The 15,453-nt window shown below is 44.9% G+C and overlaps 1 protein-coding gene across 1 annotated transcript in view; it reads right to left on the bottom strand.

The window, feature by feature from the left end:
- Nucleotides 1-780: 780 nt before the first annotated feature.
- Nucleotides 781-15,453, bottom strand: part of LOC142257056 (indolethylamine N-methyltransferase-like) — a 37,733-nt gene continuing 23,060 nt past the window's right edge. The window contains exons 4-5 of the mRNA XM_075329111.1: nucleotides 12,964-13,171; nucleotides 781-3,495 (exon numbers count right to left, since the gene is read on the bottom strand). Coding sequence (XP_075185226.1) covers nucleotides 3,063-3,495; nucleotides 12,964-13,171 — 641 coding nt within the window. The 3' untranslated portion in view covers nucleotides 781-3,062. The remainder of the gene's footprint in view (nucleotides 3,496-12,963; nucleotides 13,172-15,453) is intronic.

The raw sequence follows: 15,453 nt of genomic DNA, 5'->3' as shown, positions 1-15,453 counted from the left end.
TAGTACAGGGAAGCCACCACAAGGTGGCAGTAGAATAGTCAGAGAGCCGGGTCGGTAACCAGAGGTCAAACAAAGTACAAGGGGAAAAACCAAACTCAGCGTCAGAAGCAAGCCAAGGGGTCAGGATGCGGTCGGTCACGGAGATATCAGAGGAAAGAGACAGAACCAAGTCGGGGACGGAGCATACATCAAGTATTGGGAAGTCAGAATACACAAAGGTATAAGGTAGGAGGGACGGGGCCAGGAGCGGGCTGACAGACACGGGTCAGGAAGTCAGGGGAACGCAGTAGGATGGATCAGAGAACTAACCAGAGCCAGCTACACACGCTGTAGGCATAGACTATAGCTGGCGCTGCACAAGGGTTGCAGCACCAAGGTATAGCATGCCGGAAGTAGGAATGAGGCAGATAGAGGTTAACCCCTGATATGATCAGTCCAGAGCTGGAACCATGCCAAGGCAGATTCCATCCTGGATCATAACAGATGGCCTATCCTTAGAAGAGGTCATCAATGTCTGATCGGCCGAGGTCCGACATCCGTAGCCCCACCGATCAGCTGCTCTTGTTCCCGGCGGCGGCAAAAGGCAGCCGGAAATGCTTAGTTCTGGAGCTGCCCCGTGTTATGATAGTGGCTGCAGCCGGGTACTGTAGATCCTCCTCCCATTCAATGGAAGGTGGATGTACAGTACCTGGCCGCGGCCACTATCAGAAGACAGAGCAGCTCCGTAACTGAGCATTTCCGAATGCCTGCTGTCGCCACCGTGACCGAAAGAGCATCTGATTGGTGGGGGTGACGGGTGTGGACCCCGGCTAATCAGACATTGATTACCTCTCCTAAGGATAGACCATCAATGTAAAAGTAGTCGACTACCCCTTTTATTCACAACTGCTTGGTAAACCCTTCCTATTCATTTCAATGTAAAATCTACTTTGCTGTTCTTATAAGGAGTTTTTTTTTCCTAAAAAGCTTTTAAAAAAGAATTACCGTATTTTTTGGATTATAAAACGTACTTTTCCTCACAAAAAATTGAGAGGAAAGTGAGGGGTGTGTCTTATAATCTGAATGTAGCTTACCAGGGTAGTGGAGAGGGGTCGCAAGAGGCCGGGGGAATGCTGCAGTGGCTGTGCAGAGGCTGCGGTAGCTGGACTGGTGCTGCGGCGGCTGGTGCGGGGTCTGTGGCGGCTGGTGCTGGGATGGCTGTGCGGTGTCAGCAGCTGCTGTACGTTGTCTGCATGTGGTCTCCGGTGGCTGGTGCTGGGGCTGCTGTGTGGCTTTACTGGCACTGCAGGTCGGGCAGTGAGGACTTCAAATAATGCAGCCCGGAGTCAGCGCATGCGCAGATGGAGCTCTCGGCTCAAGCTCTCATTTGAGCAAGCGCCAACTCTGGCCCACTGATCTCCCTCCAGCGGACTTCAGGAAAATGGCGCCCAGAGGTGGCGCTTCCGCAGATGAGATCTTGGGTTGCCATTGAGCCTAGAGCTCAATCTGTGCTGACTCTGGGCGCCATTTCTTTGAAGACCTCACCTTTCGCAGGAGCAGCCGCCGCAGCCCAAGCACGGCAGAACCAGCCTACGCCACAGCCCGAGCCCCAGTCTCCGCCGCAGCTCCAGTCTCCGCCGCAGCCCCAGCCTCCACCGCAGTCCCAGCACAGCCTCCTCCACCACTGTCACTGCCCCCTCTGGTAAGACACCACCGGATTACCTTTTCTTGCTCTGAACTTGGAGTGCGTCTTATAATCCGGTGCATCTTATAAAACGGAAAAAAGTCAGTAGTTGAAAAAAAAAGTTCAAGTAACTTTACGCGTTTCAACCATATTACTCGGTCTTAGTCAATGACTAAGACCGTGTAATACGGTCGAAACGCGTCGATAGTCATTTTTCCCCTGCCTAGGGGTTGTCTAAACCTACCTTTCACATGTGTGTGTGACGCCCTGGCAAAGCCAGGTTGTCACAGAAAGAGTTAATCCTCCTTGGTAACCTGATCCCACACCAGTGCAGCAGGACAAACCACAGCCCCCAGGGTAAGAGAAAAGCAGAGCAGAGGGGAGGGGCTGGAGCAGAGTGTGTGGAGAGACAGACAGAAGAGGAGTCTGGAGTTGTAGCTCCCAGGCTGATAGTGAAGCGTGCTCCGAAAGGGCCGGGACAGGCTGTAGTGAGGAAGGGGCCAGAGGTAGCCGGGCAGGGTAGTGGCCCGACGGTACCTAGGCTGACCCGGATCACTGCAGGGGAGTGGATTCCCCGTTCCCGGCTGAGGAGAAAGAGGAAGAGAGTGGAGAGAAAGGCACCTGGCTGCAGGGAAAGAACAGGAGCTGCTGCACCGTGTGTGGGACACTAACACCCCCGTACCGAAGGCTGCGGACACCGGCAATTCCTAGTTTACCAGTGACTCTGTGTGAAATACTTGTGAGTACGCTCGTGCCCTCGGGCACCGCAGCACTGCGCCCTGCTCCCTGCTTATCCCCGAACGGGCCCCGGGACCAACTGCCCCCTACCCACGGAGGGGTTAACATCCAAAGCTGCATCCCAACACCGTTCCCGGGAGTCCTGCACCTTCATCGCAGCGGTGGTGTCCACCATCACCACAACCCGTGGGTGGCGTCACGGACAATCTCCCTTACCAATCCCCTTTTTACTGTGGAGCCTGGGATCACAGACCGGGTCACGCCACCGTGATACCCACAGAAGTGACCTCGTGGCCCGGATCTGAGTACCCCCTGGTCCCCGGGCGACACATGTGCACATAGAATAAACCATATGGAAATTTATATTGAAGAGTGCCTTCTTTCCTGCGTTGGATCTCATCTTACAGGAAAATAAAAACTCCTTCAAAACCATCCCCAAAAATGAGCGTTTCCTGAAGCAATTTTTTCTTGAAAAACCTCTGTGGACAAAACTTTAGTGTGCATTTCACTCTATTGGCTGTAATACAGTTCTGCATGGAAGGAATCTAGCTTACGACAAGGATTGGATCAGATTCTATGGCGCATGATCCAGTCTTGTTTTTGGCTCCAGATAGATATATTGCATCCGGACGTATCATACAACTGTCTGAATGAGGATTTACTATTTCTGTGGTTTACGAGCATGGACGCAGAAAAAGCTGTCATTGTCAGTGATGTCCTTCCCTGATTTATCAGAACGTGGTATCACCTTTACTTTGATCACTTCATACTCGGCCTCTGTAAATGCTTTTTCCACCTCATCCTTAGTAAAGGACAAGCAGGAAAACCATTTATCCCCAACATGGTAGAAGGTGCAGTTCAGAACCCCCTGGATTACAATGTGACCACCTGGTTTAAGTAGCTCCTTTAATTTTTTCAGCGCATTGGTGAAGCATTCCAGGTCTTTACAGGCGGCTTCTAAGGAGAGGCAGCTAATCAGGCAGTCGGCTTCTGGCATGGGCACAGGGCCATATGGCTTCTCCGCAACAGCATCGCACTTCAACACTTTGGTTACTTTTCTCCTTAGCGTTTCTTCCTTTTTTTCCCAATTGTCTCTGTTAAAAAAATTAAGACAAATATTTAGATTTTATTTTTTTAAATAATTAATTCGTCAAATTCAGCAAAAAAAAGGTCGACAAAATTAAGACCGAACATATAGGTTATTTTTATTATTTATTTATAGAGCACCATTGATCCCATGGTGCTGTACAAGAGAAGGGGTTACATACAATACAGATATAGTAAACAAATTAACAATGATACACTGGTACAGAGGGGAGAGGACTCTGGCCTTTTGGGCTTACATTCTACAGGATGTTGGGGAAGGAGACAGTAGTACAAAAGGTTGGAGACAGTAGGACAGAAGGTTGTAAAGAGTAGGACAGGGGTTGGAGACAGTAGGACAGAAGGTTGTAGACAGTAGGACAGGGGGTTGGAGACAGTACGACAGGAGGTTGGGGACAGTGCGACAGGGGGTTGGAGACAGTATGACAGGGGGTTGGAGACAGTGTGACAGGGGTTGGAGACAGTGCGACAGGGGGTTGGAGACAGTGCGACAGGAGGTTAGAGAGAGTGCGACAAGAGGTTAGAGACAGTGCAACAGGGGGTTGGAGACAGTGTGACAGGAGGTTGGAGACAGTGCGACAGGGGGTTGGAGATAGTATGACAGGTGAAAGCATGATATGTAGATCAGGTAGGGAAGATACGTGAGATGATGGAAAGATAGGTTTATGGACAATCCTTTTTTTATGTTAGAAGTGTCTTTCAAAATTAACAGAGATTCCTGGATTCTCCACTGGATCTCCAGTGATTTGATATAATCTGGGGTGAATTTTGGCAGCAAGAGTTCAATCTTCCTGCAGTGCACCCGCAGGAGAAAGTAAGTATTACATGCTGTCCATTAAAACAAAAGGGCTGACTGCGTAGTGCTGGGTCCTCCAGAAATACAGATATTTTTTTATGTGGCTCGGGGCGTAACGACCGCGGTCATAGAGGTCGCTACTGCAACTGGGCCTGGGGGTTCAGAGACCCGCTGGGTCCAGCCCTTGATTCAGATGGATGTGTGTCCGCGGGCATGCATCCAGCTGAAATACATCGCAGTACAGAGAACTGTTGGGTCCCTGCAATACGATGTGCCGGCCACCAATTAAGGCCATGAATATTCATTTCTTTCCATGCACACAATCCTGGGCATGGGGAGCAGAGAATATGCTGACAGCTGCCAGTGCTGTAAGTGGCCGCCAGTGGCGTAACTAGAGTTTGATGGGCCCCAGTGCAAAGTTTGGACCTGCCCCCCCCCCTCCACGTACACCGACACTTGGGGTTCGGGACAATGACACTGACACTCAGAGTACGGGATAATGACGCTGACACTTGGCTCTTACCCTCAGCACCCAGCTTTCCTATGTTCTGATATCCATCTTGTCCTCGGCACCCAGCTTCCCCATGCTCTGCTATACATCTTTCCCTCAGCACTCAGCTTTCCCATATCAGAGCATGGGAAAGCTGGGTGCTGAGAGATGTACAGCAGAGCATGGGAAAGCTGGGTGCTGAGGGAAAGAGCCCTTTTCCCTCAGCACAAAACGTTCCCATCCTCTGCTTGTATCTTTGTCCCCCCTTGTATATAGTTCTCCAAATACAAAAATGGCCCCACATAGTCTTCCATATAGTAGAAAGGGTACCACATAACCCTTTATATATTAGAATACACTTCCATAGTCCTCCATGTATTATAATGCATTTCCCATAGTTCTCCATATATTATAATTCACCCCATAGTCCTAGATGTAGAAAGTAGCACTCATAGCCCTCCAATTATTATAATGAATTTCCCATATTTCCCATTGTATTATAATTCACTCCATAGTTCTCCATATATTAGAATGCACCCCATATTACTTCATATATTGTACTGCACCACATAGTCCTCCATGTTTTATAATGCACTGCCATAGTCCACGTATAAGGTAGCCTTCATAATCATCCATATATTATATTGTAGCCCCCATAGTCCTATATTTATTATAAAGCCCCATATTGTGTTATGCAGCCCCATACTCCTCCATGTATAATGCACCCATATAGTCCATGTATAAGGTGTCCGTCATGTTGTATAATGCAGCCCCATAGACCTCCATGTATAATGCAGCCAGCCCCCCATTCTCCATGTATAATGCAGGCAGCCCCCCATGCTCCATGTATAATGCAGGCTGCTCCCCATGCTCCATGTATAATGCAGGCAGCCCCCCATGCTCCATGTTTAATGCAGCCAGACCCGCATGCTCCATGTATATATCAGGTTGAGGTGACTATATACCAGGATGAGGTGACTATATACCAGGATAAGGTGACTATATACCAGGATAAGATGACTATATATCAGAATGAGGTGATTATATACCAGGATAAGGTGACTATATATCAGAATGAGGTGATTATATACCAGGATGAGGTCACTATATACCAGAATGAGGGGACAATATATCAGGATGAGGTGACTATATATCAGGATGAGGTGATTATATATCAGGATGAGGTGATTATATACCAGGATGAGGTGACTATACCAGGATAAGGTGACTATATACCAGGATGAGGTGACTATATACCAGAATGAGGGGACTATATATCAGGATGAGGTGACTATATATCAGGATGAGGTGATTATATACCATAATGAGGTGACTATATATCAGGATGAGGTGACTATACACCAGGATGAGGTGACTATATTCAAGGATAGGGCGCTATACACCAGGATGGAGGGGTGTTATGATCCGGAACCATGGAAGACCACCACAAATCATTGGTAAAAGGTGACAAAAGCATTGGCAACTAATCTGGCCGCCATCCCCTTACTAACCATCAACACTAGAAGTAGCCGAGGGGTGAACTAACATCCTGTGCACCGCGGACCCAGCCGGAGAACTAGCTATCCTAAAGGAAGGAAAAATGAATAACTCTCTGCCTCAGAAAATAGACAAGAATAGCAAGCCCCCCACATTCAAAGACTGCGGTGATATAGGAAAACACAATACACAGATAGATGATAGGATTTGCAAAAGGTGAGGCCCCCACTGACTAAAATAGGAAAGGACAGGAAAGGGGCTGATGGTGGCCAGAGAAAAACCCTGCAAAATTCCAAATTCCTGATAGTACAAAAAAGGCCCTCAGTTCGCACGATCTGCACTCCGTCTTATACCAGGCGCTCTTGTCATACCAATGAACAGAAAACAAGAATCATTACAAATTCAAAAAGCCACAAACACATGGACTTAAAGGAGCTATACTCCAAACATAACTGCAGGGAGTTTCCCAGCTAAGCAACTGAGAGGGAAAATCCCTGCAAGCAAATAAACTGAAAACAACCACAGCAAATGACAAACTCAGAAAAGAGTAAAAGAACCAAACAACAAATAAAGAGCAAAGCACTTTTCTGGGGTAGATGTGGTGTGGAGCAGAATGAAGCAGGCTGGTGAACAAAGAACAACTGACATCCGGCATAGCCTGCTATCAAACCAGGATTTAAATAAGCAGAGAGTTAGCAATGGAAACGCTTATTGCTCAACACACCTGGTCTATGTCCAAACCATTCCTGGCCACAAGAGGGAGCCTCCCAGCAGCCAAAGCATAACTGACATTCACAACAGGGGGGGCTTTATACCAGGATGGGGCTATATGTTAGGATAGAAATATGCTTGGCACATATATTAGGATGGGGCTATATACCAGGATGGGGACATCATGGGGCCATAAAACCATGATGGGAGCATATATACCAGGATGGGTCCATGATGGAAACATATATACCAGAATGAGGCCATGATGGGGCCATATATACCAGGATGGGGCCATATATACCAGATGATAGCCATGATGGGGTCATACCCCAGGATGGGGCCATGATGTGGACATATTTACGTGGATGGGGGACATATTTACCAGGAAGTGGCCCAGGATGGTGGACATTACTACACAATGAAGGGGAGGGGGGGGCAACTTGTATGTATTAATAGGATTTAGAATGCTACAATGTCCCATACATTTAATGAACATATGGGGTGCAGGGCCCAGGTTCAAACTCTGCACCGGGGCCCATCAGATTCTAGTTATGCCACTGGATGCAGCTTTCTACTTTGGCTTTTTGATGAGGCTCAAAAATGTTGGACCCTTTATTACATTTGCGGTATTTCAAATAGGTTTCCATGTATGCTAGAGAGGCCATTTCTGCTGGAAGATTCAACAAGTTTCTACTTAGATTTTAACTACTTATTATTTACAACTTTTTACTAATATGCAGCTTTAAAATATTACAATTTCCAATTTTTTTTAACCCTATATACATACAGTACAGCCCAAAAGTTTGGACACACTTTCTCATTCAAAGAGTTTTCTTTATTTTCATGACTCTGAAAATTGTAGATTCACATTGAAGGCATCAAAACTATGAATTAACACATGTGGAATGAAATACTTAACAAAAAAGTGTGAAACAACTGAAAATATGTCTTATATTCTAGGTTCTTCAAAGTAGCCACCTTTTGCTTTGATTACTGCTTTGCACACTCTTGGCATTCTCTTGATGAGCTTCAAGAGGTAGTCACCGGAAATGGTTTTCACTTCACAGGTGTGCCCTGTCAGGCTTAATAAGTGGGATTTCTTGTCTTATAAATGGGGTTGGGACCATCAGTTGTGTTGTGCAGAAGTCTGGTGGATACACAGCTGATAGTCCTACTGAATAGACTGTTAGAATTTGTATTATGGCTAGAAAAAAGCAGCTAAGAAAAATGAGTGGCCATCATTACTTTAAGAAGTGAAGGTCAGTCAGTCCGAAAAATTGGGAAAACTTTGAAAGTGTCCCCAAGTGCAGTGGCCAAAACCATCAAATGCTACAAAGAAACTGGCTCACATGAGGACCGCCCCAGGAAAGGAAGACCAAGAGTCACCTCTGCTGCGGAGGATAAGTTTATCTGAGTCACCAGCCTCCAAGCTCAGATTAGAGACCAGGTCAATGCCACACAGAGTTCTAGCAGCAGACACATCTCTAGAACAACTGTTAAGAGGAGACTTTGTGCAGCAGGCCTTCATGGTAAAATAGCTGCTAGGAAACCACTGCTAAGGACAGACAACAAGCAGAAGAGACTTGTTTGGGCTAAAAAACACAAGGAATGGACATTAGACCAGTGGAAATCTGTGCTTTGGTCTGATGAATCTAAATTTGAGATCTTTGGATCCAACCACCGTGTCTTTGTGCGATGCAGAAAAGGTGAACGGATGGACTCTTCCCACCGTGAAGCATGGAGGAGGAGGTGTGATGGTGTGGGGGTGCTTTGCTGGTGACACTGTTGGGGATTTATTCAAAATTGAAGGCATACAGAACCAGCATGGCTACCACAGCATCTTGCAGCGGCGTGCTATTCCATCCGGTTTGCGTTTAGTTGGACGTGTACTACGGGACCAGAGGATCACACTGCGTTTGGCTACATGGAGTCTGGATGTTAACTGTTAGCATACTACAGATATAATACTAACCTGCGGTCCGAGGAGGAACTCCGATACTAATATCCAGCTTAATACTGGGGTTGTGCAGGGGCGCACAACCCTTTAAGGTGAGCAATATAATAAGAAAATTTCATTAATTCTCACTGGTGCTTCTTATTTTGCACCCCTATTTTCTCATTTTGTTTTGTATTTGACTAAGGAGAGTGATGGGGTGCTACGCCAGATGACCTGGCCTCCACAGTCACCAGACCCGAACCCAATCGAGATGGTTTGGGGTGAGCTGGACCGCAGAGTGAAGGCAAAAGGGCGAACAAGTGCTAAGCATCTCTGGGAACTCCTTCAAGACTGTTGGAAAACCATTTCCGGTGACTGCCTCTTGAAGCTCATCAAGAGAATGCCAAGAGTGTGCAAAGCAGTAATCAAAGCAAAAAGTGGCTACTTTGAAGAACCTAGAATATAAGACATATTTTCAGTTGTTCCACACTTTTTTGTTAAGTATTTCATTCCACATGTGATAATTCATAGTTTTGATGCCTTCAATGTGAATCTACAATTTTCAGAGTCATGAAAATAAAGAAAACTCTTTGAAGGAGAAGGTGTGTCCAAACATTTGCTCAGTACTGTGTGTATATATATATATATATATATATATATATATATATATATATATGTATATATATATATATATAATATATACATACAGTGCCGGCCAAAAGTATTGGCACCCCTGCAATTCTGTCAGATAATACTCAGTTTCTTCCTGAAAATGATTGCAATCACAAATTATTTAGTATTACTGTTTTATCTTCATTAAATTTGCCTTCAATGAAAAAAAAAAAAATTGTCATAAAGCCAAATTGGATATAATTCCACACCAAACATAAAAAAGGGGGTGGACAAAAGTATTGGCACTGCTTGAAAAATCATGTGATGCTTCTGTAATTTTTGTAATAACAGCCCCTGTAACTTACCTGTGGCACCTAACAGGTGTTGGAATAATAAATCACACTTGCAGCAGGTGACATGGATTAAAGTTGACTCAACCTCTGTCCTGTGTCCTTGTGTGTACCACATTGAGCATGGAGAAAGGAAAGAAGACCAAAGAACTGTCTGAAAACTTGAGAATCCAAATTGTGAGGAAGCATGAGCAATCTCAAGGCTACAAGTCCATCTCCAAAGACCTGAAAGTTCCTGTATCTACAGTGCGCATTGTCATCAAGAAGTGTAAAGCCCATGGCACTGTGGCTAACCTCCCTAGATGTGGAAGGAAAAGAAAAATTGACGAGAGATTTCAACGCAAGATTGTGCGGATGGTGGATAAAGAACCTCGACTAACAGCCAAACAAGGTCAAGCTGCCCTGCAGTCCGAGGGTACAACAGTGTCAACCCGTACTATCCGTCGGCGTCTGAATTAAAAGGGACTGTATGGTAGGATACCCAGGAAGACTCCACTTCTTACCCCGAGAAATAAAAAAGCCAGGCTGGAATTTGCCAAAACTTACCTGAGAAAGCCTAAAACGTTTTGGAAGAATGTTCTCTGGTCAGATGAGACAAAAGTAGAGCTTTTTGGGAAAAGCCATCAACATAGAGTTTACAGAAAAAAAAAGAGGCATTCAAAGAAAAGAACACGGTCCCTACAGTCAAACATGGCGGAGGCTACCTGATGTTTTGGGGTTGCTTTGCTGCCTCTGGCACTGGACTGCGTGACCGTGTGCATGGCATTATGAAGTCTGAAGACTACCAACAAATTTTGCAGCATAATGTAGGGCCCAGGGTGAGAAAGCTGGGTCTCCCTCAGAGGTCATGGGTCTTCCAGCAGGACAATGACCCAAAACACACTTCAAAAAGCACTAGATGGTGCTAATGGTTTGATAGAAAGCACTGGAGACTACTAAAGTGGCCAGCAATGAGTCCAGACCTGAACCCCATAGAACACCTGTGGAAAGATCTCAAAATGGCAGTTTGGAGAAGGCCCCACTCAAATCTCAGGGACCTGGAGCAGTTTGCCAAAGAATGGTCTAAAATTCCTGCAGAGCATTGTAAGAAACTCACTGATGGTTACCGGAAGCGGTTGTTCGCAGTTATTTTGGCTAAAGGTTGTGCAACCATGTATTAGGCTAAGGGTGCCAATACTTTTGTCTGGCCCATTTTTGGAGATTTGTGTGAAATGATCAATGATTTGATTTTTGTTTCATTCTCTTTTGTGTTTTTTCATTGCAAGCAAAATAAATAAAGATAATAATACCAAAGAATTTGTGATTGCAATCATTTTCAAGAGGAAACTGAGTATTATCTGACAGAATTGCAGGGGTGCCAATACTTTTGGCCAGCACACTGTGTATATATATATATATATATATATATATATATATATATATATATATATATATATACAGTGTGCAGAATTATTAGGCAAATGAGTATTTTGATCACATGACACTTTTTATACATGTTGTCCTACTCCAAGCTGTATAGGCTGAGAGCCAACTACCAATTAAGTAAATCCGGTGATGTGCATCTCTGTAATGAGGAGGGGTGCGGTGTAATGACATCCACACCCTATATAAGGGGTGCTTAATTATTAGGCAACTTCCTTTCCTTTGACAAAATGGGTCAGAAGAAAGATTTGACGGGCTCTGAAAAGTCCATATTGTGAGCTGTCTTGTAGAGGGACGCAGCAGTCTTGAAATTGCCAAACCTTTGAAGCGTGATCACCGAACAATCAAGCGTTTCATGGCAAATAGCCAACAGGGTCGCAAGAAGCGTGTAGGGCAAAAAAAAGCGCAAAATAACTGCCCATGAATTGAGGAAAACCAAGTGTGAAGCTGCCACGATGCCATTTGCCACCAGTTTGGCCATATTTCAGAGCTGCAACATTACTGGAGTATCAAAAAGCACAAGGTGTGCCATACTCAGGGACATGGCCAAGGTAAGGAAGGCTGAAAAACCACCACCTCTGACCAAGAAACATAAGATAAAACGTCAAGATTGGACCAAGAAATATCTTAAGACTGATTCTTCAAAGGTTTTATGGACTGATGAAATGAGAGTGACTCTTGATGGGCAGATGGATTGTCCAGAGGCTGGATCAGTAAAGGACAGAGAGCTCCACTCCGACTCAGACGCCAGCAAGGTGGAGGTGGGGACTGGTATGGGCTGGTATCAACAAAGATGAACTTGTGGGACCTTTTCGGGTTGAGGATGGAGTGAAGCTCAACTCCCAGACCTACTGCCAGTTTCTGGAAGACAACTTCTTCAAGCAGTGGTACAGGAAGAAGTCGATATCGTTCAAGAAAAACATGATTTCCATGCAGGACAATGCTCCATCACATGCATCCAACTACTCCACAGCGTGGCTGGCCAGTAAAGGTCTAAAAGATGAAAAAATAATGACATGGCCCCCTTGTTCACCTGATCTGAACCCCATAGAGAACCTGTGGTCCCTCATAAAATGTAAGATCTACAGGGAGGGAAAACAGTCCACCTCTGGGAGCAGTGTCTGGAGGCTGTGGTGGCTGCTGCACGCAATGTTGATCGTAAACAGATCAAGAAACTGACAGAATCTATGGATGGTCGGCTGCTGAGTGTCATCAGAAAGAAAGGGGGCTATATTGGTCACTAATTTTTTGGGGTTTTGTTTTTGCATGTCAGAAATGTTTATTTCTAAATTTTGTGACGTTATATTGGTTTACCTGGTGAAAATAAACAAGTGAGAGGGGAATAGATTTGGTTTTTATTAAGTTGCCTAATAATTCTGCACAGTAATAGTTACCTGCACAAACAGATACTGTATCCTCCTAAGATAGCCAAATCTAAAGAACCCCACTCCAACTGCCAAAAATATTAAGCTTTGATATTTATGAGTCTTTTGGGTTGATTAAGAACATAGTTATTGATCAATAATAAAAAAATCCGCTAAAATACAACTTGCCTAATAATTCTGCACACGATGTGTAGTGTGTGTGTGTGTGTGTGTGTGTGTGTGTATATATATACAAATTCTTTTTTTTTTCTCGATTTACCTGTTGCCTTCCAGTTCACAAACAAATTTAATAATATGAGTCCAGTCCAGGGCATCCGGGTCTTTTCTCAGCCACTTCTCCAATTGTTTTCGGTTTTGCTCAAGAAAATCAGAGGTTATTATATTGTTGAACGCCTCGGCAGCAGAGAGCAGATGGTAAATTGTGGGCCCGGCCCCAAAGTCGATGAGTGTGTCTCCATTCACACCACCTAAGGAATAAACATAGAACAAGCTTCGGTTTTGCAACTTGGTAACGACAAGGTTAATTTAGAACTGCAAGACTTTACTTAAGGCTACACGTTTATGGATAACACGTACCCGGTTCCAAGTAAAAAAATTAAAGAAATTAATATTATCAGAACAATTGTGTAATCATTTTACAATTGGCAGGGAGTATGTATTTCTCAATTGCTTAGATTATAGCATGTTTATTACCTATCAGGTAACTTTTGATGGATTAAAGGGAACCTGTCACCAGTTTTTTCAGTATTGATCCAAAAGAATCCCCTTCTGCAGCTCTTGGGCTGCATTCTATGAAGGTCACCTTGTTCCTGACTCCCATTGCAGACCCCAGAAATAACTTTATAAAATCTGACCGCCATGTATGCAAATAACCTGTTCTTGTTGCATGGCCATGCTCTTTTTCGGCTCCTTTCCCCCCCTCCCACCTCTGTTTGCCGTCCTCCTTTGATGATTGACACATCTGATGGCTCCGTCATCATCCAGCTGGGCTGAATCTTGCACCTTCGTAGTTATTACGCAGGTGCACTTCGCTCTGCCCCATTGCGGGCAGGGCCAAAAATATAGGAGCCCGTGAGCTCTCTGCGCAGACGCGAGATTGTGAGCGAGCTCAAGCGCACCTATGTTTTTGGCTCTGCCCACAATGGGACAGAGCACAGTGCCCCTGCATGAGCCGGGAATGACTGCGCCGGCGCGAGAATCAGCTCAGGTACGTGGATGAAGACGAAGGCGTCAAACGCATCAATCATCAAAGGAGGATGGCAAACAACGGGAGGAGGAGGGGATAGGAGCCGAAAAGAGCACACCCATCTGACCAGAACAGGTCATTTGCATAGTTATTTCTGGGGTCTGCAAGGGGAGTCAGGGAACGAGGTGCACCTTCATAGCATGCAGCCCAGGAGCTGCAGAAGGTGACACTTGTTGGTATATGCAACAGTTGTGGACTTGTTTGTGTGAAGGAAGACTTTATGGTAATCTGACAGTAGATGGCGATGTTGTGTTACTTTTCTCTCTCACCCTATTGTAAAGGTCCTTGTACTTCCTGTTGCCGCCTCCTTTTTGCAATGCTGAACCTCATGTTCTGAGAAGTAAAAGCCTGTTTATCCCATATAATCTGCTCAGTGATGTTTCTTCTGTGGCTGGAAGCTAGAAGCTGTGCAACAATACATTTGGTTTAACACTCAAAAACCTGGTGACAGGTTCCCTTTAATATACAGTACAGACCAAACGTTTGGACACACCTTCTCATTCAAAGAGTTTTCTTTATTTTCATGACTCTGAAAATTGTAAATTCACATTGAAGGCATCAAAACTATGAATTAACACATGTGGAATGAAATACTTAACAAAAAAGTGTGAAACAACTGAAAATATGTCTTATAGTCTAGGCTCTTTAAAGTAGCCACCTTTTGCTTTGATTACTGCTTTGCACACTTTTGGCATTCTGTTGATGAGCTTCAAGAGGTAGTCCAAACTTTTGGTCTGTACTGTATGTGAGCAAATGTCCAAGTTTCTGTTTTAATGGAACTTCTTAAAAAAATAATTGATAAACTATTTGAATTGTATTGACTGATTTATTTATTTGGATAACAACCAATCCAATCCACACAGGCAAAGAAATAAAACAATAAATGTCCATAACTTCAGTTATGTGTAATGAGAAATGACACAGGGAAAAAGTAAGTGCAAAAAGCCACGAGAAGTCATGACACCAGCTGAACTCTATCAGTAATTGAAAAGAAATCCTACCACTTAGTGAAAAAGTATATCAGCTGATTCAACTGCAGTGCCATACAAGAAACATCTCATAGTGGATAAAACCAGTGAGCTGTTTCAAAACCTTAGCAAACCATTGTTGCAAAACATGCTGATGGCATTGTTTACATAATAATTCCTATTCTACTGAAAGTTCAGTGAGAATGGGGCTCTGGAACCCCATAAATGCACTCTGTGGCTCAGTCATTAATTAAATGAGCGACACCCACCATCCAAGTGACAGGCCGGTACAATAGTCACAAAACCTCACCATCAAACACCACAGACAAGAGACAACAAAACTCATGCTGTTACGTCCGGGTGGTGGAACCTCTGGACCGTACACCGGTTTCCCTTGAGGAGGCAGCCAGGCAGGTCACCCCGCCAGAGGGTCTGGGTGCACGGCAGCCGAAGCACAGGTGGTAGTCAGACAGTCCGTAGGGGAGCAGGAAAGGTGGATGGTGTTCTGGACGGTAGTCCGGGTGACGAGGCTCAG

Source organism: Anomaloglossus baeobatrachus, chromosome 11 (assembly GCF_048569485.1).
Source record: "Anomaloglossus baeobatrachus isolate aAnoBae1 chromosome 11, aAnoBae1.hap1, whole genome shotgun sequence".
In the NCBI taxonomy this organism is placed as follows: domain Eukaryota; kingdom Metazoa; phylum Chordata; class Amphibia; order Anura; family Aromobatidae; genus Anomaloglossus; species Anomaloglossus baeobatrachus.
The sequence above is the reverse complement of the archived record's forward strand: the minus strand, read 5'-3'. Positions and strand labels throughout refer to the sequence as shown.